The 27,702-nt window shown below is 40.9% G+C and overlaps 1 protein-coding gene and 1 non-coding gene across 6 annotated transcripts in view; one reads left to right on the top strand and one right to left on the bottom strand.

Moving 5' to 3' along the window:
• HNRNPLL (heterogeneous nuclear ribonucleoprotein L like) overlaps positions 1–12,939 on the bottom strand; it is a 38,202-nt gene extending 25,263 nt beyond the window's left edge. For all 5 annotated transcript variants that reach the window (XM_081483245.1, XM_081483247.1, XM_081483244.1 and 2 more), the window contains exons 1-2: positions 12,348–12,939; positions 335–453 (exon numbers count right to left, since the gene is read on the bottom strand). In XM_081483245.1, the coding sequence (XP_081339371.1) occupies positions 335–453; positions 12,348–12,533 (305 nt within the window). In that variant the 5' untranslated portion in view covers positions 12,534–12,939. The remainder of the gene's footprint in view (positions 1–334; positions 454–12,347) is intronic.
• An 8,109-nt stretch (positions 12,940–21,048) lies between these two features.
• On the top strand, positions 21,049–21,155 carry LOC145504019 (U6 spliceosomal RNA). The gene has a single exon (XR_014052012.1). It is a non-coding gene; the product is annotated as a U6 spliceosomal RNA (small nuclear RNA).
• Positions 21,156–27,702: the final 6,547 nt, after the last annotated feature.

Here is a 27,702-nt window from a genome sequence, read left to right as displayed (position 1 = left end):
ACTCTGAAGACAAAGGGCATAATTAATTAACTCAATGGCTTAAAAACATTGTTTAAGAAGGAATCATGGATTCATTTGAAAATCAGATGAAAGATGCAATAATCAATGTTACACACAATCTGGCTGAGGAGTGAGATGGGATCATGATCCACAAAAATTCACCTCAGAAGAATTAAAATTAAAAATTAATCTCAGAAAGATTCAGAAGGTTTCAAAGAAATACAGTTATAGGCAAACAATATATTCTATGGCTAAGCATCAAGGCTTGTAGCAAAAAAAACAGTCTGTTCTACTGTACTCTTTTCAATCTATATGAAGTCCCTATTGGCCTTACCATATTGTCCCAAATTTTTCCAGGGCCTCCACAAGGTCTGCTTCCACAACAGATTCACAGAGTCCTCGAACATGGACAACGGGTGAAACAGAAACTTTATGATGACTTCCACCTGCCTCCTAGCAAGATAAAATAATTTCTAGTTAAAAGTCTAAATTGCATCTTTTAGTAAATCCAACTCTGCATTAAAAAGCAAACACTTAAATAAAATCCCCAAACCAAACTGCAATCACAAAAAGTGAACAAAAAGTCCCAATTAATATACAGGTACACACTTTATTTCTCCTGCAATATAGATTAATATCATCTTTTTGACCTTGTTTAACTGATTATCTAGTTCTACCATAATTTGAAGTTACTCAGCACACTTGACAACTTAAATTTATACAAGGTACCATCTTTGCTGAAGTACCAGTATGGATGTGTGAATTGGACCATAAATAAGGTTGAGTGCCCAGGAATTGATGCTTTTGAACTGTGGTGTTGAAGAAGACTCTTGAGAGTTCCTTGGACTGCAAGGAGATCAAACCAGTCAATCCTAAAGGAAATCGACCTTGAATATTCATTGGAAGGACTGATGCTGAAATTGAAGCTTCAATACTTTGGCTACCTGATGCAAAGAGCTGACAAATAACAAAAGACCCTGATGCTGGGAAAGATTGAAGGCAGGAGAAGGAGACGACAGAGGATAAGATGGTTGGATGGCATCACTGACTCAATGAACATGAGTTTGAGCAAGCTCCAGAAGATAGTAAAGGACAGGGAAGCCTGGCAGGCTGCAGTCCATGGGGTGGCAAAGAGTCGCATACAACTCAGCAACTGAACAACAACAACAACCATCTCCTGCTGAAAGGAGTACTCAAAAATACAAGCCTTGGAAATTCCGTTGGTCCAGCAGTAGAACTGGGTGCTTTCACTGCCAGGGCCTGGTCAGGGAATTAAGATCCCACAAGTTGCACAGGCACAGGCAAAAACAAATAAAAAACACAAGCTTTCCTGGGCTTCTGTGAAATACTGTGTATCTTTGAGTATACCCAGCAAGAAGTTTTAAAATATATTTTAAAAGGGACCTTTTATTTTAAAAGGGACCATGTAGGAGAATTAGCTTGAAAATGAAAATAGCTCTCATTTACTTATTCAAGTTCTAGTAAGTCAAAGATTTACATATACAACTAGCCACTGGGCACCACTCTTACATCACTTCAGAAATGATCTCCATAGCAACCTAAGTGTCCATCAGCAGATGAATGGATAAAGATGTGATGCATATATGTGTGTGTGTGTGTCCATCAGCAGATGAATGGATAAAGATGTGATGCATATGTGTGTGTGTGTGTGTGTGTGTGTGTGTGTGTGTGTGTGTGTGTGTGTAGAGAATAGAATATTATTCAGCCATAAAAATGAAATTTGGGGACTTCCCTGCCAATCCAGTGGTTAAGACTCAGTGATTCCACTGCAAGGGACACAGGTTGGATCCCTGGTCGGGGAACTAAGATTCCACACGTCCCAAAGCTCAGCCAAAAAAAAATATCTCGCTATTTGAGACAACATGAATGGAGCTCAAGGGTATTACGTGGAATCTAAAAAACAATACAAATCTACAAGCAAAACAAAACAAAAACAGACTCACAGTTACAGAGAACAAATCGATGTTGGGAGGGGAGGAGTGTGAAATAGGTAAAGGGGATTAAAAGGTACAAACCTCCAGGTATAAAATAAATAAGCCATGGGATGTAATATACAGCATAAAAAATATGGTCTGTAATACTATAATAACTTTGTAAGGGACTGATGGTTGCTAGATTTATTATGGTGATCATTTCATAATGTATGCAGTCAATTCACTATGCAGTACACCTGAAGCCAACATAATATTATACATAAACTATATTCCAATTAAAAAGTTTTTAAAATGAAAGGAATGAAACCCATGTACAATTCATATATATAACCAAAAAATCTATTAAAGGAAAAGGTTTTTCTCCTACAAACAGGAAGAAAGGTTTTTCCTTCTAATTTAGAAGAGCACGTTTTACCATTAAAATTTCAGAATCATTTTAAGAAAATTAAATCCCTTTATGGCTATTTTTAAAGACCTACCAAACTTTGCTTTATTATAAAGGCTGTTAGAAAATACTATAACAGTCTTGTGCCCAGCTAATTAAAAATGTCAGAATCTAAAGATCTAATTTAAGCATATAAGTAACCATGAGATTACTCTGACACTCTTGTCAAAATTGAGTCCTTTGAAAATATTAATTCAGTCCTTGGAATTTCATTTGAATTGCTTATGCTGAGTCTTTTCTAAGGTAAACTGATATTCATTACACGCCACTAAGTCTGAATCATTCTAATTGCACCCTATGTATACCAACATTCTACCAGCAGCCTAAACAAATGAGACTGTCTTGGTGAAACTCAACAACCAAATGGACATTATCATCATTAAGCTCTTAAATACTACTGCTGCTGCTGCTGCTAAGTCGCTTCAGTCATGTCCGACTCTGTGCGATCCTATAGACGGCAGCCCACCAGGCTCCGCCGTCCCTAGGATTCTCCAGGCAAGAATACTGGAGTGGGTTGCCATTTCCTTCTCCAGTGCATGAAAGGGAAAAGTGAAAGTGAAGTCGCTCAGTTGTGTCCGACTCTTAGCGACCCCATAGACTGTAGCCTACCAGGCTCCTCCATCCATGGGATTCTCCAGGCAAGAGTACTGCTGGATGACAATAATTCAGGAAGAGAGCTCTAAATAATACCTAAAAACCTAATTTAAAGACAACACAAAATACAAATAACAAGTTTTAGTCCAAAAATAATTAGACAATAATAAACTACAAGAAATAAGATAGCTATCTCCTTTGATCCTTAGAAATGAGCTGGCAAAGGTGAAAGTGTAAAATAAAACTCTACTGGTCTGGGCTCTTCAAAAAGTATCAAAAATTGGTGGAAGGAAGACTTCAGATTGAAGAGTAAAGACAGACAATCAAATGCAACATGTGAGGTTTCATTTTATAATAGATAAAAATTGCTATAAAAGTCATCTTAGGGAAAACTGGAGAAACTGAATTATAGACAGGATATTAAATAATAAATTACTGATTGTCTGAAAAGTAAAAGTGAAAGCTGCTCAGTCGTGTCCGACTCTTTTACCCCACGGACTGTGCAGTCCATGGAATTCTCCAGGCCAGAGTATTCTGGAGTGGGGAGCCTTTCCTTTCTCCACGAGATCATCCCAACCCAGGGATCGAACCCAGGTCTCCTGCATTGCAGGATGATTCTTTACCAGCTGAGCCACAAGGGAAGCCCAAGAATACTGGAGTGGATAGCCTATTTCTTCTCCAGCGGATCTTCCAACCCAGGAATCAAACAGGGGTCTCCTGCATTGCAGGCGGATTCTTTACCAACTGAGCTATCAGGGAAGCCACTGATTGTCTAAGGTACCATTATGATGGTAATGGCTATATGAAAAGCATATCCTTATTCTTAGGAAAGCTGTGGTATTTAAGGATGAACTATCATGATATCTGCAATTTACTTTCAAATAGTATAGGGGAAAAAAGTACGTATACAGAGATAAAATCCCAAAGGGTAAAATGTTAAAAACTGCTGAATCTAGAGGAAGGACATATGTAATTAAACATTTTACACTTTTTTTAAAAATTGGGAAATTCTTATATTCCCAGGTGACTCAGTGGTAAGGAATTCACCTGCTATTGCAGGAGACATCGGTTCAATCCCTGGGTGGGAAAGATCCCCTGGACAAAGAAATGGCAGCCCACTCCAATACCATTGCCTAGGAAATCCCAAGGACAGAGGAGCCTGCTAGACTCCAGTCCAAGGGGTTGCAAGAGAGTCAGACATGACTGAGTGACTGAAAAACAACATTTAAGACCTACAAAAAAGTATGAAGAACAATATAAAAAACATTCGTTAACTCAACACCTAGTTTAATAACACTACCAAATCAGCTGAACACATCTCTTCTTCCTACCTCCCTTCCCAACATGGATAATGACTCTCTGGAAAATAAACACATAAAAAGTGAGTATTTTTCAAACTGGTCTTCTTACAAAGAAATGGATTATAGGACTACTTTTTAAATCTCTCAGAAGATCTGATTTTATTATTATGTACTTATATTTCCTAAGTGAAACATATCAAAATTTAAGTCATTCTTTAAAATATGAAAGATATTAAATGCAATCAATATGGTCCTTAGAGGCAGATACGATAATCATATCTCAGATATGATTATCCCACCTCAAGGCTGAGAACTTATCCCATAAGCCCTATATATGTCCCTTATTCCCACTCAGTGACTCTGCCTTTCATGAGTTTACCTACCTTGACATTTCTCTAAATTAGTACCCTTTTCTTGAAATTAAAATTTTCTCATCCTTTCTGTAGTTCATTAAAAAAAAAAAAACAACCTAGGGTTGTATTCAAATATAAAACCGATATATTAAAGATATCTTTTCAAACTATATTTTCACTATACCCCTCGTTTCCCCCCCAAATACTAACATTTTTCTTAAGTCAACACTTTATACTATATATTGGTGATAACAAATCTGAAATCATCTTCAGACCTTCTTTTGCTACCCTAAAAATACTTCCTTTAAGCATCATACTATGCATCTGAATCTTAAATTGGTGAATAAGTCAGTACTGTTTACCCCATCCACATATTAATACTTTGACTATGTCTTCTAAAGCTTAAAGAGTTTCTCATATAGAAGCTCATTCTGTCCACTTCAAATGTTTAGTTATCTAGGCTCTCTCCTGGTTTATTTATATCTACTATTTATCAGACTAGAAACAATATTCTAAATAAGAACCCAACAAATGGAAGCATGCCTTCAATTTACATGTCCTTGTTTTTTTTTGTAATCACTCAATCCTGTCTTTAGGTAAACTGTGTGAACTATAATGGAGGCATTATTTGGTCCTCACGGCAAGCTACAGACCAGTTACAAACACCCAGCCCCTCTTCAAAGGCTACCTCAAAGACAAACTCCAATAATATCAACCTTGAGTGCTAATTTTGACTATTGCTGATTGAAAACGAGGCTCAAATAAAGGGAAGGGAAGCTCTGTAGAGTATAAATGAAGCTTCCGTAATAAGAGAAATGAGAAGGGTCCACTAACATTTCTCAATACAGTGAAACTGTAAATTCATAAAGGCAATGCACAATGTCTTCAGGCTTTTTTGCTTTCCCAATATTTCCATGCATAACACACGGGCAACACCAAACAACATTTTCTGTCCTCCTATATAGGATTAAAAATGAACAACCTCAAATTGAGTAATTCATCCTCCAAAACCAAATGTGCACAGAACCACTCCAAGTGATGAGTATAAGCCTCTCCTTAAACACCCTCAATGACAGGGAAAAACCTTGTGAGACTATTACATTTTTATAAAGTTCTTCATAATATGCATCAAAATCTGTCTCCTTGTAACTTCCTATACAAAATGGCCTGTGAAGTCAGACCAGTGTTTGAATCTTTGGATATTTACAGGCTTTGTGATCTTACACTACTTACTTAACCCTTCTGAACCTCAGTTTCACTTGTAAAAAAATAAGAAAACAAAATTGTCATCACTTAAAATTACAACAAATATAAAGGACAAGTACAAAATGTTGAGCACAGTGCCAGATGTAGTTACTGAACAAAAGCTCAATAAATATTAATCACTGCCACCCCCATCCTTATCTTCATTTCCCTCTTTTACATAACCTTTCTATTTGTAGTGATTTCTGAAATCACACTGAAGTTTACCTTTCAGGCTAAATATCCCCCAGATTCTTGTCATTCCTCTTATGATTATGATCTTGAGTACCTTCTCTATTCTGGTAATTGTTTTCTGGATACATTAGAGTTTATCAAAGTAGTACCAAGAAATGAGTACAGATTTCTAGATAATTAAGATTATTCCCCTCTTTTACTCTGGCTACTTCACAAAGGTGAAGGACCAACTAGTTTCAAGGGACAGATGCAAGTATTTTTTTTTAACTTACGTTATGCTTAGAGTTAACTAGTACATGGTCTTCAAGTCAAACAATCACATCACTTGGGTCTTTTCTTTCCTTACAATAGAGCAGATCCCAAACACGGGAAGTCCTTTCATTTTCCTATTCAAAGTTTTAAGGTACATTTGAAACAGTGTCAGACTTGATTTTTCTGGGCTCCAAAATCACTGCAGATGGTGACTTCAGCCATGAAATTAAAAGACGCTTACTCCTTGGAAGGAAAGTTATGACCAACCTAGACAGCATATTAGAAAGCAGAGACATTACTTTGCCAACAAAGGTCCGTCTAATCAAGGCTATGGTTTTTCCAGTGGTCATCTATGGATGTGAGAGTTGGACTATAAAGAAGGCTGAGCGCCAAAGAATTGATGCTTTTGAACTATGGTGTTGGAGAAGACTCTTGAGAGTCCCTTGGACTGCAAGGAGATCCAACCAGTCCATCTAAAGGAAGTCAGTCCTGGGTGTTCACTGGAAGGACTGATGTTGAAGCTGAAACTCCAATACTTTGGCCACCTGATGCGAAGAGCTGACTCACTGGAAAAGACCCTGATGCTGGGAAAGATTGAGGGGCAGAAGGAGAAGGGGACGACAGAGGATGAGATGGCTGGATGGCATCGCCGACTCGATGGACATGGGTTTGGATAGACTCAGGGAATTGGTGATGGACAGGGAGGCCTGGCGTGCTGCGGTTCATGGGGTTGCAAAGAGTTGGACACAACTGAGCGACTGAACTGAACTGATCACATAACAAAGATTAAAGATGAAGAGGCATATGATTCAAATAACTTTTTAAAAAATAATCTATCATTTTGCTCATGTGGTAGAAATCCCTTGGTTTTATCTACCCAAAACTCTCTCCTCCTCCTTTTGGTTAAACACAAAAACAAGCAAACAAAAACACCTCAGTCTCACATTATTCCACTGGTATTCTCACTCATACAGTCGTAACTTCCCAACTTCAGAAGTAGTCCAGTGACTTGTCAGGAGTAGGGAGATATTAAAAAAAATGGCTTATCAGAGGGGATAGTTACTACAGACATTGAGGGACAGACTGTGTTCTCTTAATTTGCTAGCGAAAACAATGTAGGCCTAACTTTATCATTACGTAGAGGAAATAGGGGCATCCCTGGTGGCTCAGAGGGTAAAGCGTCTGCTTGCAATGCGGGAGACCTGGGTTTTCATTCCTGGGTTGGAAAGATCCCCTAGAGAAGGAAATGGCAACCCACTCCAGTACTCTCGCCTGGAAAATGACATGGACAGAGAAGCCTGGTAGGCTACAGTCTTTGGGATCGCAGAGTCACAGAGCTGAAACATGTAAAGAGACAGAATCTAGTCCCTAAGATTTCATCTAAATCCCTAGATCACGAAATGCCTAAAACTAGTGCTACAACTTGGCATTCATAGTTATATGAACTGATAAACTCCCTATACCTGCCCCCTTTTTGTTTTGTTTAAGCTCACTTGAGTTAGTGCTGTGGCTGCAACTGCAAGCTTTGAAAGCTGTATTCAATTTCAGAGGGAAAATAAAGTGCTAAATGATGTAGAATCACACATTTTTAAATATGGAATTTTTTTAACTATTATATCCCCATCACCAAGAATAGCACCTAGCACATGATAGGGCTCAAGTATTATTTTCTTAATGAGCTAAGAAATCACAGTGATCATCTAATCCAACCATCTCATGTGATAGGTACCAAGTTGAGTTCCAAAGAGATTAAGTCACAAAGCATGCTGGTAGCAGAGCCAAGACACCTGCTTTGGTTGGGCTTACGGCTCTCTTCACAACACTTTTCACTGTTATGTACTAACATGAAAAAACAGTCACTTGTTAAAACCAAAAGGCAGTAAAACCTACTAATTTTTTTTTTTTTGGCTCTGCTGCCTGACACACGGGATTTTAGTTTCCTGACAAAGGATTGAACCCCAGCTCCCTGCAGTGGAAGCACAAGCCACTGGACCACCAGGGAAGTCCCAGAACCTACTACTTTTCATTTACTTCCCAAAACTAAACCTAAAATTCTCACTCTACTGCAGCAGCTTAGCTAAATAAGACACAGGACATTACTGTTACAGAAGCCTCGAGGCTCTGGCCCTTACCTCTGAGGTACACATCCTTGAACTTTTTTATTCTCCAGAGTGTAATTACTATGCTCACCGTCACAGTCTAAACTCTTCCTGTGGAAGCTAACGAAGTGACTTCATCCCATCTCCCATTCTATATTCATCCCAATAAGCCATCACAGTAGTCCTATCATCACTGCAATTCAGATCATTAAAGCTTAATATAATAGTGTGTCTTAAATTCAAATGAGATTCTCTATGTAATGCAGACAGAATATTCTGTTTGGAAATCCTGGATCCTTATTTTTATCTTGGCATTTTGCCATCTTACAGGTCTATTTACTAAAAGTTGAGAAACTTTAACTTTCACCTCATCACTAATCACTTTAACAATTTTTGATTTGTCTTTTTAGTCACTAGCAGAATAGAGTAAAAGAAAAACTTAAAAGTCTCTAAAGTGAATTAGTACTCCATAAATTTTTATTGATATCAATCTTTATAGAAGCAGAATTTTTTCTAAGTAACCTCCTAATTCAATTATTCAATTGGTTTTGCCAAATGAAGAGCTAACATTCTGAAATCAAGCTGCTTTCTGAAAAGTTTTTTCAGGGGCTCCAAAATCACTGCAGATGGTGACTGTAGCAATAAAATTAAAAGACGCTTACTCCTTGCAAGAAAAGTTATGACCAACCTAGACAGCATATTAAAAAGTAGAAACATTACTATGCCAACAGAGGTCCGTCTAGTCAAAGCTATGGTTTTTCCAGTAGTCATGTATGGATGTGAGAGTTGGACTATAAAGAAAGCTGAGCACCAAAGAATTGATGCTTTTGAACTGTGGTGTTGGAGAAGACTCTTGAGAGTCCCTTGGACTGCAAGGGGATCCAACCAGTCCACCCTAAAGGAAATCAGTCCTGAATATTCATTGGAAGGACTGATGCTGAAGCTGAAACTCCAATACTTTAGCCACATGATTTGAAGAACTGACTCATTTGAAAAGACCCTGATGCTGGGAAAGACTGAGCACAGGAGGAGAAGGGGATGAGAGAGGATGAGATGGTTGGATGGCATCACTGGCTCAATGGACATGAGCTTGAGTAAACTCCGGGAGTTGGTGATGGACAGGGAGGCCTGGTGTGCTGCAGTTCATGGGGTCGCAAAGAGTTGGACACAACTGAGCGACTGAACTGAAGCAGATAAAGATATTTACTATTAACATGATCTTGAAGGTCATACCTGCTAAATTTAAGAACACAATTTACTCCACAAGAATAAAGTAATTGTATAGTACACAGCATGAACCTCCATAAGCTTTATTCAAAATGTAGCCCAAAGAATGCAAAACACTCTGGGAGTTTTCGCTCTTCAAAGCACCAAAAGACACAAATTTGAAGAGGGTCTTAATTTCTCATATCCAAACTACAAACTTATTTCTCTTTACACCTTAAAAACAACATTTACAATGACTAATTCATCTTTAAATCAGGAGCATTTGTATAAACTTTTTCTTAAATACATCCTCTTTAAACCTCAGTTCAGTTCAGTTCAGTCGCTCAGTCGTGTCCGACTCTGCGACCCCATGAATTGCAGCACGCCAAGCCTCTCTGTCCATCACCAACTCCCGGAGTGTACCCAAACCCATGTCCATCGAGTCGGTGATGCAAGAAAACCCATGAAAAGCCAAACAATGTAAATCTCTGAAGTCTTACTGCACACTTTTACAATCTTCCAGCTAGTGTTGAAAAGGTTACCCATCATTGTACCTAATCTGCATTTACCTAAACAGTTTGATCATGAAGTCTTCTGGGGCTAGGCTGAGGTGGAGTCAAACCCTTCCCAGATGAATTACCATATTTCTGAATGATGATGCACTAGACAATAAATTTCTATTCAGGGCATTCCTGTCCTAGTAAAATTTTATTATGTACAGGTTTACACAGCCACAATGATCTCAAAATAGTATCCAAAATTACATGAAGAAAAATGTTTAAAAACAGGAAAAATAATACTTCATTAGATTCAACAGTGCAATATTGGCTCTACTATAAAATAAAAGCAATTCACGCTCTCCTAAGAAAAAAAAGCAGTTAAAATTTGAATTTATAACTCAATCTACATACATTAGTTCCTGCATGGGTAATTTAAAAGCTGCATTAGATCAACCACTGAATTACAACTTCAGGTATGGAAAGCACGAAGTTCAACTTTCACATTTTACAAAGAGAACTCAGAATAGTAGTTAACTGACTTTACCAAGGTCACACATTGTATACTAGCTAAGATTTCTGACTCCCCAAGCCCTGCACAGAGCTACTTCCACTACTAAATACAATCCACTTTGAATGTATTAATTATGCATTATTTTCTTCCCAACATCTAAAATAATAGTATTGGCTTAATATTTAATCTGTTATCAAAAACAATTTTTCGTAAACTGATTCAAGTATCTTTCTAAGACATTCAATGGGAGACATTTCACGCTGCCACACAAAAACTCAACCAAGACTTTTGGCAAAAGAAATATGCTGATTCAATGCATCTAAATATCAGTTATAATATTCCAACATTCCTGTTTTCAGTTTCCATAATGGAGTTGACTTTGAACTGAAACTTCCTAAGAAGAAATGCACTTCTTTTATTCACACTTCCAAGTTACACTTTGAATATTCCAAATAGATAGGTACAGAAGTTGAAAGCAGTATCTAGCCATAAGAAAACTATTTAGAGGAAGAAAAAGTTCCTTTTTCTAATGTCTTGCAACATTATCCTCTTTGTAAACTCTAAATTCTACTGACCAGAATTTTTTACGTTAAAATGCAAACAAGAGAAGACTTCTGACTTCTAATTTGCCTCTTATAAAAGGTGAAAAACATTTTAATCTGATATTAGAACATACGTGAACAATTTCGAAAATTTCAGGTATAGTTTTTTTTTTTAATCAGTTAGAATGTGTTACATGTTTAAAGAACACCTAAGTCATAAAGACAGCTTAAGTGCACCAAAAATGGCAAAAAACTTTTGCTTTGCTTAGCGTGCTTAAAGTTTCCATTCAACTGAAGTTGAGTTACCACTTGCTGCGGATGAAACGATTTTCACATTCCTTCTGCCTCTATCTAAGCTTTATTGATGCTAAAAACAAGAATCTCGGAACGTGTGTCTGATGCAGTTGAGTTCAGTTTTATGGAACAAATTGGGAACAAACTGCCCAGGAAAAACTGAGACTTAAGATTCCTTTTAATTTAAAATAGCGGTATGCGAACACCTGCCAACAGATTTTGTTTTTAATCGAAGTGCCGAAAACTGTACTGAGCAATAACCATGAAACTGGGGCGCAAAGCATGCACGCCAGGCCTAGCAAGAATAAAAAATTTTAAACCTTGAGGGGAACTGGGTTGGGAACCCCAGAGAGTAATCTGTCACTGAGCCGAGGCTCTCTTCAGCACCTAGGCGTCGAGAGCCCTGGGCGGAACCGACGCCACCACCCTGCGATCTTGACCAGCGCGCGGATGCTGCGGGCTGGGGGTTGGGGGCTGAAGGGAACGGGTTGTCCGACGCCCGTCAACCGCCTGAGGAGTTAAACTAACAAAGGGCTAATCGCGCACCAGAGCCCCCCGGAGCGGAAGCAACGCCTCGCGCCGCCCCCCGCCCGCGACCCTCCCTAAGTTCAGGGCCGGCAGTGGACTCGCAGCGGGGCCTGCGGCCAAGCTGGGGCCGGACTCGCGTTCGGGATGCTGGAAACAAGTAGGGCGAAGAATAAAAGCCCGTAAGAGAAGAGTCGGCGCTTCCCGACCTGGTCAGCGCCGCAAAAAAGGAAAACGAGGAGGACAGGAGGCCCTGGGGCCGAGTCCCAGCTGCAGAGCCCTGCTTCCCAGGGAGCCGCCAGACTCAGCTGACGGGGCGCCACGCTTTGTTACCGGCTGTGAGAAGCTCCGGCCGCCGCCGCCATCGCCCCCGCCCCGGGGCGTCGCTTCCCGGCGGTTCTCGCCTTCCTCGGCCGAGTAATCGATCTCCCCCTCCTCGGTCTTGAGGCGCTTGGCCTGGCTCTCGTAATCCCGGTCCTCCTCGTACGTCTCCCTGGGGGAGGATGAGGAGGAGGACATGGCGGCGGCCAGAGGGACCGGCCAACAGGCCGGTGGGGGTGGCGGCGGGGTGCGGGCCTCGGACGCCGCCGGCCAGTCCCCGTCACCGGCAGCGCCTCTCCAGCAAAGATCTGCGCGGACGAGACGTCCGCGGGGGCCCCGCGCCCAGGAGCCGAGTGGCTGCGGAGGGCTGGCAGGATGAGGAGGCGCCCCGGGAAGAGGCTCCGGAGCAGCCGCTCCCCTTTATCACGGGGCCGACATCCAGCCTCTCCCTCCTCCTGCGCCTCCGCTCCCAGCCCGGAGGAGCGAATCTAAGGATGGGGACGCGACCGTGGCTTCCGGTCTTCCCTCCTCCCCTAATCCGCTCCTCGCAGCCCAGGCCGAGCCTCCGCCCCCGCCTTCAAGGCAGCCGCCCGGGATCGAATCCAGCCGCAGCCCGCGGGAAGCGCCCCCCTCCCCAGTCCGGGCCTCGCTTCCTATTGGCAGAGGGAAAAGTCGACCAGGCTTTCAATTGGCTGTAAGGACTGTTCGTCAAAAGCTGCCCATTGACCGGCCTCGTCCCCCAACCCCCTACCAGCCTCTTCTGAACTTGCGGCTGGCCTGCGAGTCCTGACCGCGTAACTCCCGCCGCGCGCTGCGCGGGAACCGTTGCTACTCCGCGGCCGTTAGCGCTGTTGCGCCAACCCTAGGGGAGGCGCGCGGTGAACCCCAGCGGACGAGGAGGCGTGCTGTGGGGCAGAGCTGCGGGTGTTAACCACCCTCCCGCTAATTTAAATGCTTTTATTACTTCTCTTCAAAAGAAAATTCCTGCCGATACACCTCACACAGCCCTGAAACTACAGGGGGTGACGAGAGAAAACAGCTTAGAATCGTGAAAGTAGCCTTCTCCCCATGTTATGTTCAAATCTGATACAAGTGGTTGGACTCTCTCCCCTCCCCTAAGTAGATACTCCAGAACAGTCAACATTTCCTGAGGTGCAAGTATGAGGAAGACGCTCCACTGGGGGACTGTCCCTTTGATCAGTTAGCACTCCTGGGTCTTCTAGAGCCTTCTTCCCTGGAGATACTGAGGACTTATTTCAAACTTCCATATAAAGTTTCATCCCAATCCTTTCTGGGCGATCTATTTGTTTCATATTTCAGGTGATCATTTATTCTTTTTGGAAGATAAGAAAGCCTATCAAAAGTGTCTGCCTTTTGCACCACACAGAGCTCATTTCCTCTGTGGAAACCTGAGGCCTCCGCAAGCTTCTTCTCATCTTGTAATAGGGCCCGGAGAAGGCAATGGCACCCCACTCCAGTACTCTTGCCTGGAAAATCCCATGGACGGAGGAGCCTGGTAGGCCGCAGTCCATGGGGTCTCTGAGAGTCGGACACGACTGAGCGACTTCACTTTCACTTGTCACTTTCATGCATTGGAGAAGGAAATGGCAACCCACTCCAGTGTTCTTGCCTGGAGAATCCCAGGAACAGGGGAGACTGGTGGATGCCGTCTATGGGGTCGCACAGAGTCGGCCACGACTGAAGCAACTTAGCAGCAGCAGCATACCTACCTATAAGGATGTTCTGTTTTAAGGCCGAGAAGCACTTGGAGACAAGACCTGGACTCTTTTCATCTTTGTAAAGCCAGTTCCTGAACACAAGTTATGCTCTCAGCAAAACGGAATGAGCGGTCTTTGGGAAATAAAAGTCCAGGGTCTTTCAGGAGGGGAAATGGCAAAGCTCAGGCAACCCACCTGCCCTCTGTGACTTGAACTCTTCGAGGAGTGCCTAGGACCAAAATTCACTTGTTTCAGATGTCCTTGTCCCTCAAATACTTTCCTAAATATGGCTCTTCTTTTCCTAATGGTGTGGATCATTTCCTCCCCCAGCCTATTCTCTCTTTCCAGTTATTTCCTCCCAAAGAAAGCCATTTTATTTATTGCTGACAGTGCTTTCACCTACAGTGTTTTGTACTTTATAATTTACATTGCCTGTCATTTTAGGATCCAATTGCAAGTTTTTTCACAACACAGTACAGCTAGACTCAAATTCCTGTGCGCCTGCAGGTGTACACTGATAAAACAAAACCAAAAAACAATTAGAATTTATTTTTCTTTAATTACTACAATAAAATGAACGTAAAAGTATCAAAGAGGAATCTCAGATGAAGAAACGTTGATAGAGCACTGGGATCAATGAGCAGAGCCCAATGGCCTTGTACAAACTTTCCAAATATCTTGTGTGATAGTGAACATATTTAAGTTCTCAAAGCCTACATCCAACCTATGGGTTCAGTTCAGTCGCTCATTCATGTCCAACTCTATGATTCCATGGACTGCAGCATGCCAGGCCTCCCTGTCCATCACCAGCTCCTGGAGTTTACCCAAACTCATGTCCATTGAGTCGGTGATGCCATCAAACCATCTCATCCTCTGTTGTCCCCTTCTCCTGCCTTCAATCTTTCCCAGCATCAGGGTCTTTTCAAAGGAGTCAGCTCTTTGCATCAGGTGGCCAAAGTATTGGGGTTTCAGCTTCAGCATCAGTCCTTCCAATGAATACTCAGGACTGATGTCCTTTAGGATTGACTGGTTTGATTTCCTTGCAGTCCAAGGGACTCTCAAGAGTCTTCAACACCACAGTTCAAAAGCATCAATTCTTTGGTGCTCAAATTTCTTTATAGTCCAACTGTCACATCCATACATGATTACTGGAAAAACAATAGCCTTGGCTAGACGGACCTTTGTTGGCAAAGTAATGTCTCTGCTTTTTAATATGCTGTCTAGGTTGGTCATAGCTTTTCTTGCAAGGAGTAAGCGTCTTTTAATTTCATGGCTGCAGACACCATCTGCAGTGATTTTGGAGCCCCAAAAAATAAAGTCTTCCTCTGTTTCCACTGTTTCTCCATCTATTTGCCATGAAGTGATGGGACTGGATGCCATGATCTTTGTTTTCTGAATCTTGAGTTTTAAGCCAACTTTTTCACTCTCCTCTTTCACTTTCATCAAAAGACTCTTTAGTTCTTCTTCGCTTTCTGCCATAAGGGTGGTGTCATCTGCATATCTGAGGTTATTGCTATTTCTCCCGGCAATCTTGATTCCAGCTTGTGCTTCCTCCAGCCCAGCATTCCTCATGATGTACTCTGCATATAAGTTAAATAAGCAGGGTGACAATATACAGCCTTGAAGTACTCCTTTTCCTATTTGGAACCCGTCTGTCGTTCCATGTTCAGTTCTAACTGTTGCTTCCTGACCTGCATACAGATTTCGCAGGAGGCAGATCAGGTGGTCTGGTATTCCCATCTCTTTCAGAATTTTCCACAGTTTATTGTAATCCACACAGTAGAAGGCTTTGGCATAGTCACTAAAGCAGAAATAGATGTTTTTCTGGTACTTTCTTGCCTCTTCAATGATCCAGCAGATGTTGGCAATTTGATCTCGGGTTCCTCTGCCTTTTCTAAAACCAGCTTGAACATCTGGAAGTTCACAGTTCACGTATTGCTGAAGCCTGGCTTGGAGAATTTTGAGCATTACTTTACTAGCATGTGAGATGAGTGCAATTGTGCTGTAGTTTGAGCATTCTTTGGCATTGCCTTTCTTTGGGATTGGAATGAAAACTGACCTTTTCCAGTCCTGTGGCCACTGCTGAGTTTTCCAAATTTGGTGACATATTGAGTGCAGCACTTTCACAGCATCATCTTTTAGGATTTGAAATAGCTCAGCTGGGATTCCATCACCTCCACTAGCTTTGTAGTGATGCTTCCTAAGGCCCACTTGACTTCACATTCCAGGATGTCTGGCTCTAGGTGAGTGTGAGTGATCACACCATCATGATTATCTGGGTCATGAAGATCTTTTTTGTACAGCACTTTTGTGTATTCTTGCCACCTCTTCTCAATATCTTCAGCTTCTGTTAGGTCCATATCATTTCTGTCCTTTATTGTGCCCATCTTTGCATGAAATGTTCCCTTGGTATCTCTAATTTTCTTGAAGAGATCTCTCGTCTTTCCCATTCTGTTGTTTTCCTCTATTTCTTTGCACTGATCACTGAGGAAGGCTTTCTTATCTCTCCTTGCTATTCTTTGGAACTCTGCATTCAAATGGGTATATCTTTCCTTTTCTCCTTTACTTTGGGCTTCTCTTCTTTTCACAGCTATTTGTAAGGCCTCCTCAGACGGCCATTTTGCTTTTCTGCATGTCTTTTTCTTGGGGATGGTCTTGCTCCCTGTCTCTTGTACAATGTCACAAACCTCTGTCCATAGTTCATCAGGCACTCTATCAAATCTAGTCCCTTAAACCTATTTCTCACTTCCAATGTGTAATCGTAAGGAATTTGATTTACGTCATACCTGAATCATCTAGTGTTTCCCTCCTTTCTTCAATTTAAGTCTGAATTTGGCAATAAGGAGTTCATGATCTGAGCCACAGTCAGCTCCCTGTCTTGTTTTTTACTCACTGTATATAGCTTCTCCATCTTTGGCTGCAAAGAATATAATCAGTCTGATTTCGGTGTTGACCATCTGGTGATGTCCATGTGTAGAGCCTTCTCTTGTGTTGTTGAAAGAGGGTGTTTGCTATGACCAGTGCATTCTCTTGGCAGAACTCTATTAGCCTTTGCCCTGCTTAATTCTGTACTCCAAGGCCAAATTTGCCTGTTACTCCAAGCATTTCTTGACTTCCTACTTCTGCATTCCAGTCCCCTATAATGAAAAGGACATCTTTTGGGGGTGTTAATTCTAGAAGGTCTTGTAGGTCTTCATAGAACCGTTCAACTTCAGCTTCTTCAGCATTACTGGTCGGGGCATAGACTTGGATTACTGTGATATTGAATGGTTTGCCTTGGAGACAAACAGAGATCATTCTATCATTTTTGAGACTGCATCCAAGTACTGCATTTTGGACTCTTTTGTTGACTATGATGGCTACCTCATTTCTTCTAAGGGATTCTTGCCCACAGTAGTAGATATAATGGTCATCTGTATTAAATTCACCCATTCCAGTCCATTTTAGTTCGCTGATTCCTAAAATGTTGACATTCACTCTTGCCATCTCCTGTTTGATCACTTCCAATTTGCCTTGATTCATGGACCTAACATTCCAGGTTCCTATGCAATACTGCTCTTTACAGCACTGGACCTTGCTTCCATCACCAGTCACATCCACAACTGGGTGTTGTTTTTGCTTTGGCTCCATGTCTTCATTCTTTCTGGAGTTATTTCCCCACTGATCTCCAGTAGCATTTTGGACACCTACCGACCTGGGGAGTTCATCTTTCAGTTCCTATCTTTTTGTCTTTTCATACTATTCATGGGGTTCTCAAGGCAGGAGTACTGAAGTGGTTTGCCATTCCCTTCTCTGGTGGACCACATTTTGTCAGAACTCTCTTCCATGACCCGTCCATCTTGGGTGGCCCTACATGGCATGGCTCACAGTTTCATTGAGTTAGACAAGGCTGTGATCCATGTGATTAGATTGGTTAGTTTTCTGTGATGCAACCCCATCGACTATAGCCTAACCAGGTTCCTCCATCCATGGGATTTTTCAGGTAAGAATACTGGAGTGGGTTGCGAGATCTTCCCGACCCAGGGACTGAACCTGGGTCTCCTGCATTGTAGGCAGACGTTTTACTGTCTGAGCCACCAGGGAAGTCCACCTATGGATTATACCAGGTTAAAATGCAGCCTTCACACCCATCAGTTGGTAAGGAAACCCAGCTTCCTTAACTTTGCTACTATACTCAGGGTTTACTTAACTTATAGTAGGTTAGAGTCAATATGTACTAGTATTAAACTTAATTCTTTCTTCGGACAGCTCAAATCAAACTGTTAATTTAAATGACTTAAGAGGTAGGGATTTCCCTGGTGGTCCAATGACTGAGACTCAGCGCTCCCAATGTAGGGGTCCTGGGTTCGCTACCTGGTCAGGGAACTAGATCCCACATGCCATAACTATAAGATCTCACGTGTGGCAACGAAGATATATGATCCATGTGCTACAACTAAGATCTGGTGCAACCAGATAAATATTTTTTAAAAGATTGAGAAGTAAAACTCAGGAAGCATGTTTAAAAGTCCTAGTTTTTTAAGGTCACTGTGAGTGACCTTTGAGCTTATTGCACATGAGTTGTTCAGCAACAGTAAGTTCTTAGATACAGAAAATGCTAACTAGCCTGTCACTAAAGCATGAGAAGAGCTAAAGAAGGAAGGCATAAATTATATTCTGCATAATTTAACTTAGGTGAGATAAAGAAATTACACACTTCCTGGTTAGCTAGAAATGCCTTTAAAACTCAGAAACAGTTTGTAATTCATGCAAATAATCAGTTACTTAACTCAACCAGAATCTCTTTTGCACTACTTTGTGCATACAGCCTCAGGCCTTTGGCAAATTGTCTGCTTGATTGGATTGACTGTTGTTGATTGGTGTAGGCAGCAGCCATGAATTCCCATTGATACAACTCACAGGGAACTACAGGGTTATCCTAGAGTGGGAGAGAGGTTCATGGACGGTCTCAGGAAACTGATAGTCAAGGTCCTTTAGCCCCAAATTGCCTTTTAGTTTTAAATCTCATTGCTGACCCATATAAAATAATTTATAAGATATTTTGCTGGACAGTGAAGGGACTAGAAAACTATATGAGCTGGTTTCTGTCTTCTCAAAGCTTGCACTTAAGTTGAGGAAACCAGGCACATACCCAGGAGAGACTACAAGGCACATCTAAAGTGTTAGTTGCTCAATCATGTCTAACTCTTTGTGGCCTCATGGCCTGTAGCCCTCCAGGCTCCTCTGTCCATGAAATTCTCTGGGAAAGAATACTGGAGTGGGTTGCCATTCGATTCTCCAGGGGATTTTCCTGACCCAGGGATCAAACCTGGGTCTCCAGCATTGCGGGCAGATTCTTTACCATCTGAGTCACCAGGGAAGCCCCACAAAGCACATCTAACATACATGTAATAACAGCAGCCACTTAAATAACATGCTGTATACTGTGCTAACTACTACAAGGGTCATGTCAGTAAATTCTGACAGAAACCCCCTAACAGAGGCATTATTATTACCGTGGCCGTGGTACAATTAAAGAAAGTCTAGGAGAAGGCAAGAGACCTGCCCTAAAGCCACAATTAGTAAACTGGAAAGCCAGGACTGGAACCCAAGAATCTGATTCCAGAGCCAGTACTTTTCATCAAGAAGAATGATGATTTAAGTGTTATTTACTGCCACGGACATACAGTTCAAATTTAGCGTCACTTATCATGATACTTATTCCTTCACTAATTTCTAACAGGGCTTATACCTGTAACTCTGTGAAGGCACAAATGGATTATCACTTTTTTCACTGGTATAAGGAAATTCAATTAGCTTCCATAGGAAATTACAAATATACTGTTTTAGTGTTCATTTAAAAATGTAATTTCTATAGACAAGGCCCAGAAATCATAAAGTCTCACCATTTTCTGATGGATGCATTGTTTTGAACAACTAGAGGTGCAAATGATAAGATTTTATGCCCAAACTCAATTTCCAATATTGCTGTTTTGCTGAATACACAAAATTTTGTTTCCTGCCTTAGCTTCTGCAAAAATCAAAGCCTTCGTCTTACCTGTGAACAATATTTCCAAAGGATTGGAACCCTAGAGATGTGTTTTAAATAAGACACATTTAACATGAAGGGATTCTCTGGTAACTCAGCTGGTAAAGAATCTGCCTGCAGTGCAGGGGATCCCAGTTCAATTCCTGGGTCAGGAAGATCCCCTGGAGAAGGGAACAACTACACACTCCAGTACCCTGGCCTGGAGAATTCCGTGGACTGTATAGTCCATGGGGTCGCAAAGAGTCAGACACAACTGAGGGACTTTCACTTTCACTTAAACATGAAATCCAGCTTCAAACAAAATCCGTTCAGAGATATTTCAATTATTAATAGTTCCTATGAAAGTTTGTAAAATCCAGAATATACTGTTTGTGATACCATTTTCCTTGTAAGAGATCATCAAGAATGAGCACTATGGTGCTATTACCAAAACTAATCCCTTTAATTCAGTCCACATTTGGTTAGTTTTGGTGAAAAGAAGCCACCGTTCCAGGAGGATGCACCCTGCAGGAAGTGCATCAATCACTATTACCTAACTGTGCAGTCAAGTGTAACCACAATGGTATTCTATTTCAGATGCTGTCACCCGGCACATCTGCTTTGGGCTGGAGCCGCCACTGTGTTTGGTCTCTTCAAAAAAAAAAACCAACAATAATTTGTGACAAATCTGCAAAATGAATACATTGACCCTAGAAGGATATGTGATATATGACCAGACAGTGACAAGTCGTATTCTTGTTATCAGTTATAGCCACTTACCCCTAGTCTTAGCAACAATATTGACATTATTTTTACCTTCTGTCTGACTCATGTGAACTGATAGTGTTTAGACATCTTTAAAAATAACTGTAATAAATAGAGTAAAATCATAGCATGTGGTCACTGTTTAGAATAAATAGTATAAATAGAATTTATCAAAATAAGTTCATATTGCATATGAAAATAGAGGTAAAGCAAAATTAACCAGGTGCTCACTTCAGCAGCACATACACTAAAATTGGAACCATAGAGAGAAGATTAACATAGCCCCTGCGCAAGGATAACATGCAAATTCATGAAGCATTCCATATTTTTGAGAGAGTGGACATATGTATACCTATGACTGATTCATGTTGATGTATGGCAGAAAACCACACAATATGGTAAAGCAATTATTCTTCAATTAAAAATAAATGAATTTTTAAAAATTTAACAAGTAGGTGTTAACATTTAACAAAATGGTATTAAGTGCTACAGATCACCCCAATAATTAGTGATCCATAGCATGTAATGCCTTTTTTTAAAATATGAGCTCTCAGTTCTTTATAAATTTGAGTAAACAAATATCTTGGATATGGCTCACCCCACCCCATCAAGGAAGTTTTTCATAAGGAATTTACTAATAACCTGATCCTTTTCTGATCTTTGATGGCCAATGTAAAATGACAAGGAATGCTAAAGATAACACATAAACTAGTTTTGTTTTGTTTTGTTTTAAATTGTTTTTGACCTCACCGTGTGGCATGTGGGACTTTAGTTCCCCAACCGGGGATTGAATCCATGCACCCTGCCATGGTACCTCGAAGTCTTAAGCATGGGACCACCAGGGATGTCCCTAAACTAGACTTTTTAGACCTCAGTTTTTTGACCTTTGCTGTCTAGCTTTCTTGGCCTGGCAATGTCTTTCATTCTAAACGTTGTTCAGTCACTAAGTCATGTCCGACTCTTATGTGACCCCCATAGACTGCAGCATGCCAGGCTTTTCTGTCCTTCACTATCTTCTGGAATTTGCTCAAAGTCATATCCATTGAGTCAGTGATGCCACCCAACCATCTCATCCTCTGTTGCCCCCTTCTCCTCCTGCCATCAATCTTGCCCAGCATCAGGATCTTTTCCAGTGAATCGGCTCTTTACACCAGGTGGCCAAAGTATTGGAGCTTCAGCATCAGCACTTCCAGTGAATATTCAGGGTTGATTTCCTTTAGGATCGACTGGTTTGATCTCCTTGCTGTCCAAGGGACTTTCAGGAGTCTTCTCCAGCACCACAATTCAAAAGCATCAATTCTTCGGCATTCAGCCTTCTTTAATGTCCCACTCTTACATCCGAACGTGACTACTGGAAAAACCATAGCTTTGACTATACAGACCTTTGTCAGCAAAGTGATGTTTCTGCTTTTTAACATGCCATCTAGGTTTGCCATAGCTTTTTTTCCCAAGGAGTAAGCGTCTTTTAATTTCATGGCTGCAGTCACATGTTAGGGGACATTTTAATCAAATAGAACAGATTTTAAACAGAATTGTATACCTGTTTCTCTTGTTGCTGTTTATTTTTCCAACCCATTGCACCACTTTCCCCACCCCCACCTATAAGACCAGAAAATTAATAGGCCACCTTCATTTTAAGACAAAAGAAAGGGGTCTTGCCCATACATCATCCCCCCGCACCACACCCTCAGGAACCACAGGTCAGCTGTTGGGTTTGGCCTAGACCTGTGCTGTCCAACACAGTGGCCATTAGTGCTGCTGCTGCTGCTAAGTTGCTTCAGTTGTGTCCGACTCTGTGTGACCCCATAGATGGCAGCCCACCAGGCTCCCCCGTCCCTGGGATTCTCCAGGTAAGAATACTGGAGTGGGTTGCCATTTCCTTCTCCAATGCGTGAAAGTGAAAAGTAAAAGGGAAGTCTCTCAGTCGTGTCTGACGCCTAGCAACCCCATGGACTGCAGCCTACCAGGCTCCTCCATCCATGGGATTTTCCAGGCAAGAGTACTGGAGTGAGGTGCCATTGCCTTCTTCGGTGGTCACTAGTGATGCACGGCTATTTAATCTAAATAGATAAAATGTAAAGTTCAGTTTCTGAGTCATACCAGCCATACTTAAGTGATCAATGGCCACAAGTACAATTGGCTGCAGCTTTGGACAGTACTGGACTGAACTGTAACATAGAAGATGACTGTGTCTTTTTCATCTTTGTGTCTTTAAAACCTAAAACATTGCCTGGTATGTAGGAGGCACTAACTAGACATTCCTTGACCTAAACCAAGCTTCCCTTTCATATAGCTCATGAAAAAGAAACACATAAAGCATGGGAACTTTGCAAATTATGACTATGCAGGTGTCTCAAAGACTGATTTATAATTTGATGTGCTCCGCACCCATATTTGAAACGAGATCATTTGTAAGATATAATTCTGTTTTTCAAACAACTAAACAATTAGCTCATTTTGTGCACTGAATGTACCAAGATATGTATTGTTTAAATGTGTAAAGCAACAATTGTATTAAATGTGAGAGAGGCATATTTAGTAAAAGGTTTCCTATTGTGGATATTTTTCAAAAGTAGAAAATTCCTCTCCCAAAGTGAGTAGTCACTCTCTGATTTATCTTTCAGAATACCTTTATATAAAAATCAGGATTTGTACTGAACTGAGAATTAGGCAAGCAAAAATAGTTTTCTTTAAAGGTGGTATCATAAGCATCCAATGTTGAAAACCTTGTAGGATAAAATTATTATTACTAATTATAAATAACCAGCACTGTGTAGCACTTTACTGTGTATAAAGCAGTTTCACATACTTGGCATCATTTGATTCTCACAGAAACCTTATGAGGTAGGACAGGTCCTTACGGCCTCCGTTTGTCAGATGAAGTTCATAAAGACTAATCTTTTGTCTCTAAATTCCCATAATCTTTTCATTATACCAATGAGGACAAATGAACTGTCTGTGGTGATTAGATTGGAAATGGAACTTTTAATTTTTCTGCTCTATTTAGATGGAACTACTTTGCTGGAAATATAATTTTTAAAACAACATATAATTTCTGTGATCTAAAACTATTGTTTGACACATCTGAAAAAAAAAAATATATATATATCTCAACATTTGTTTCAGAGAAGGCCTTCAATAAATATTTGCTAAATCAATGAAAAATGCGTGGTCCTAAAAACAAATTGAGCAGATTATATCAGTCAAAGTTAGGTTGCAGAGAACAGAATACACTCCAGTTAGTAATACACTTGAAAAGAATAATTGAGAATATTAAGGGAACAATTCTCAAAACCACACCTCAGGGCTAACACCAAAAGAGCTATGATCTTCCTTTTTGAGAAGCTTGATATTTTCAGAACTACGGGACTGAGGCCACTGTCTGGAAGCTACCAGAATCAAGAAACTGCCACTTTGTCAGTGAGCTCCAGAATCACACCATATCACCTGCAACCTGAACCAGCAAAATGGATGCACCACCCATGCTTCCTAACATTCACAAAACTAGTGATTGATCAATGACACCTCTGGTAACTCTGCTACAGAAGAAAAAATTGCCTCCACATCTGTACCCATCAGAGAAACAGCTTTCCAAATCTTACATAGAAGCGTTTATTGAAACCTAAATACTTCCGTAATATAAGAGCTGCAAGTGAGTCTAGAGAATGTGATCTTGGCCTACTAGTCCTCTGCCATACAGGAAGCATACTTGAAGCTTGAAGGAGATGACTGTTAGGGGCAAGCCTGTTTATCTTCCATACTCAAATGAATGTTTGGTTTAAGTAGACCGTGCATTTTGTGCTGCATATTTCACAGAATACTGAATATATATACATATATTACTCTCTATATGTATACTTTTTATATATAGAGAGAGCTCCATGCTGCCAGAAAAGTTACAAATCAAATCTCAGATCCTAGGCAGGCCGTTTTAGCACAACTTCTTGCAAGGTAAAAAGAATGTTAATGATTATCTATTTTGCCTCCCAGCTGTCTAGTAATATTATCCACTATTTTCGAGATCAGTGCTCTCAAAGTTTAATGTGCACGTAAATCACCTGGGAATCTTATAATAATGCAGATTCTGATTCAGTAAATTGGGATAGAGCTGTGATTCTGCATTTCTAACAAGCTCCCAGGTGATGCTGCTGCTGCTGATGTGAAGACTACATTTTGAAAAGCATTTTATCAGCCCTCTCCAACCAGGTTGCCCGTTGAATGGAGTACACTGAGATGATTTCCTGCAATCCCTAGGGCAGTTAGGTTAGGCTAGGTGCAGGCAGAACCTCCAGGTTAGATGGCTCCACCTTACATCATTGTGCAATACACATATTGATATTTTCTACCTATGCTGTGATGTGGGAAGCATTTGAATAAATGCTTGAATAAACATTTCCATTATTGAATCTTGGTCAAGTATTGACCAATATGTATGCTCATTTTGGAACCTGAGTCACAGGTAGTTTTATTAAATATTCTTTCAACAAATTAATAAAACTAAAAATAGCAATAATCAACTTACATATCACCATATCAACTCTTGTAATAAAGATTTTTCTTTTTATTGAAGTATAGTTGATTGGCAGAAAGTGAAGAAGAACTAAAGAGCCTCTTGATGAAAGTGAAAGAGGAGAGTGAAAAGTTGGCTTAAAGCTCAACGTTCAGAAAACTAAGATCATGGCATCTGGTCCTATCACTTCATGTGAAATAGATGGGGAAACAGTGCAAACAGTGTCAGACTTTATTTTTTTGGGCTCCAAAATCACTTCTGATGGTGATTGCAGCCATGAAATTAAAAGACGCTTATTCCTTGGAAGGAAGGTTATGGCCAACCTAGATAGCATATTTAAAAGCAGAGACATTACTTTGCCAACAAAAGTCCGTCTAGTCAAGGCTATGGTTTTTCCAGTGGTCATGTATGGATGTGAGAGTTGGACGGTGAAGAAAGCTGAGCACCGCAGAATTGATGTTTTTGAACTGTGGTGTTGGAGAAGACTCTTGAGAGTCCCTTGGACTGCAAGGAGATCCAACCAGTCCATCCTAAAGGAGATCAGTCCTGGGTGTTCATTGGAAGGACTGATGTTGAAGCTGAAACTCCAATACTTTGGCCATCTCATGCGAAGGGTTGACTCATTGGAAAAGACCCTGATACTGGGAAGGATTGTGGGCAGGAGGAAAAGGGAATGGCAGAGAATGAGATGGTTGGATGGCATCACTGACTCCGATGGACATGGGTTTGGATGAACTCTGGGAGTTGGTGATGGACAGGGAGGCCTGGTGTGCTGCAATTCATGGGGTTGCAAAGAGTCAGACACGACTGAGCGACTGAACTGAACTGATAGTTGATTTACATTTTGTAATGTTTACAGTGAGAAAAAAAATATATTAATATAGCAAGTTATCTTTGTCCAAAAGCAGTTTTAAGATGGTCTCAGTTGTTCTGCCAATGACACCAAAATGACCATAGGAAGAAAGAAGAAAGTCAATCTGCTTGATTATTTCCATAGTACAATGCTTTTTGCAGAAAAGAAGTGAAACTTTGCAAAAATGGTTTCTCCACAAATTCCAATGTGTAATCTATAATTAAGACATTTTATGTATATATGTTTGGGGGTTTTGTTTTTGTGGTTTTGGGGGGAGGTTGTTTGAGGTTTTTGTTTTGTTTTGTTTTTTGGTTTTGTCCTGCAAACAGTAAGACAGCCTCTAGTCATTTTAAACTAGGTAAGGCAAACATTCTACCTAATCAAATTGAGTTCTTTTCACAAGTTGGTAGCATTTTAACTACTCCTTAAACAACCCTTTTATACCCCATTTCTCAAACCTATCAACCAGCTAGAGGTGGAGTAAAAAGGGGGTAATTGCTGAGTGAACAAAGGTAATTTTATAATCACAACCTTACATGGAAAGCTGTCTTGTATGTACCATGGTGTGGGGTTCTGAATGATCAGGGCACCTTGGGTATTGTATGCCCAGGGAAGAAGAGCAAAGAAAGCTAAGATTGCCAAAGACAAATGTCCCCTACTTCACAACTTTAAAAGATTAACTCTGCCAGGTGTTGTAGTGGAGAAGGAATGTTGGCTTGCCAGTGACCTCTAGATTATCATGCCCTTGAAGCTCTAATACTTCAGCCACCTGATGTGAAGAGCTGACTCATTAGAAAAGACCCTGATGCTGGGAAAGACTGAAAGGAGGAGGAGAAGGGGACAACAGAGGATGAGATGATTGGATGGCATCACTGACTCAATAGACATGAGTTTGAGCAAACTCTGGGAAATAGTGAAGGACAGGGAAGCCTGGCGTGCTGCAGTGCATGGGGTTGCAAAAAGTCGGACCTGACTGCGCGACTGGACTGCGCGACTGAACAACAAAAGTCTTAGAGATTCAAATAAGAAAGAGAAGAACAGGTTAAAGAAAACAATCTATAAATGAAACGGATCGAATCATCAAGTATTTATTGATTGTTGTTTATCCTCGTATTTTAGAGGGATCAAGTTCTGACATGGAGAAGGCAATGGCAACCCACTCCAGTACTCTTGCCTGGAAAATTCCATAGACAGAGGAGCCTGGTAGGCTGCAGTCCATTGGGTCGCGAAGAGTCAGACATGACTGAGCGACTTCACTTTCACTTTTCACTTTCATGCATTTGAGAAGGAAATGGCAACCCACTCCAGTGTTCTTGCCTGGAGAATCCCAGGGACTGCGAAGCCTGGCGGAGTCGCACAGAGTCGGGCACGACTGAAGCAACTTAGCAGCACCAGCATCAGCAGTTCTGACATTCCATACTTCATAGTTCACTAGTGGGACAGATTCAGTGATTCATTATCCAGTTGATACCATTGCCACATTTGGAAAGAATTCTTATTTATAGGCACTCATA

This window comes from Giraffa tippelskirchi, chromosome 4, assembly GCF_054371585.1.
Source record: "Giraffa tippelskirchi isolate mGirTip1 chromosome 4, T2T-mGirTip1v1.2.pri, whole genome shotgun sequence".
Taxonomy (NCBI): Eukaryota; Metazoa; Chordata; class Mammalia; order Artiodactyla; family Giraffidae; genus Giraffa; species Giraffa tippelskirchi.
This window is presented reverse-complemented; position numbering and strand designations above follow the sequence as displayed.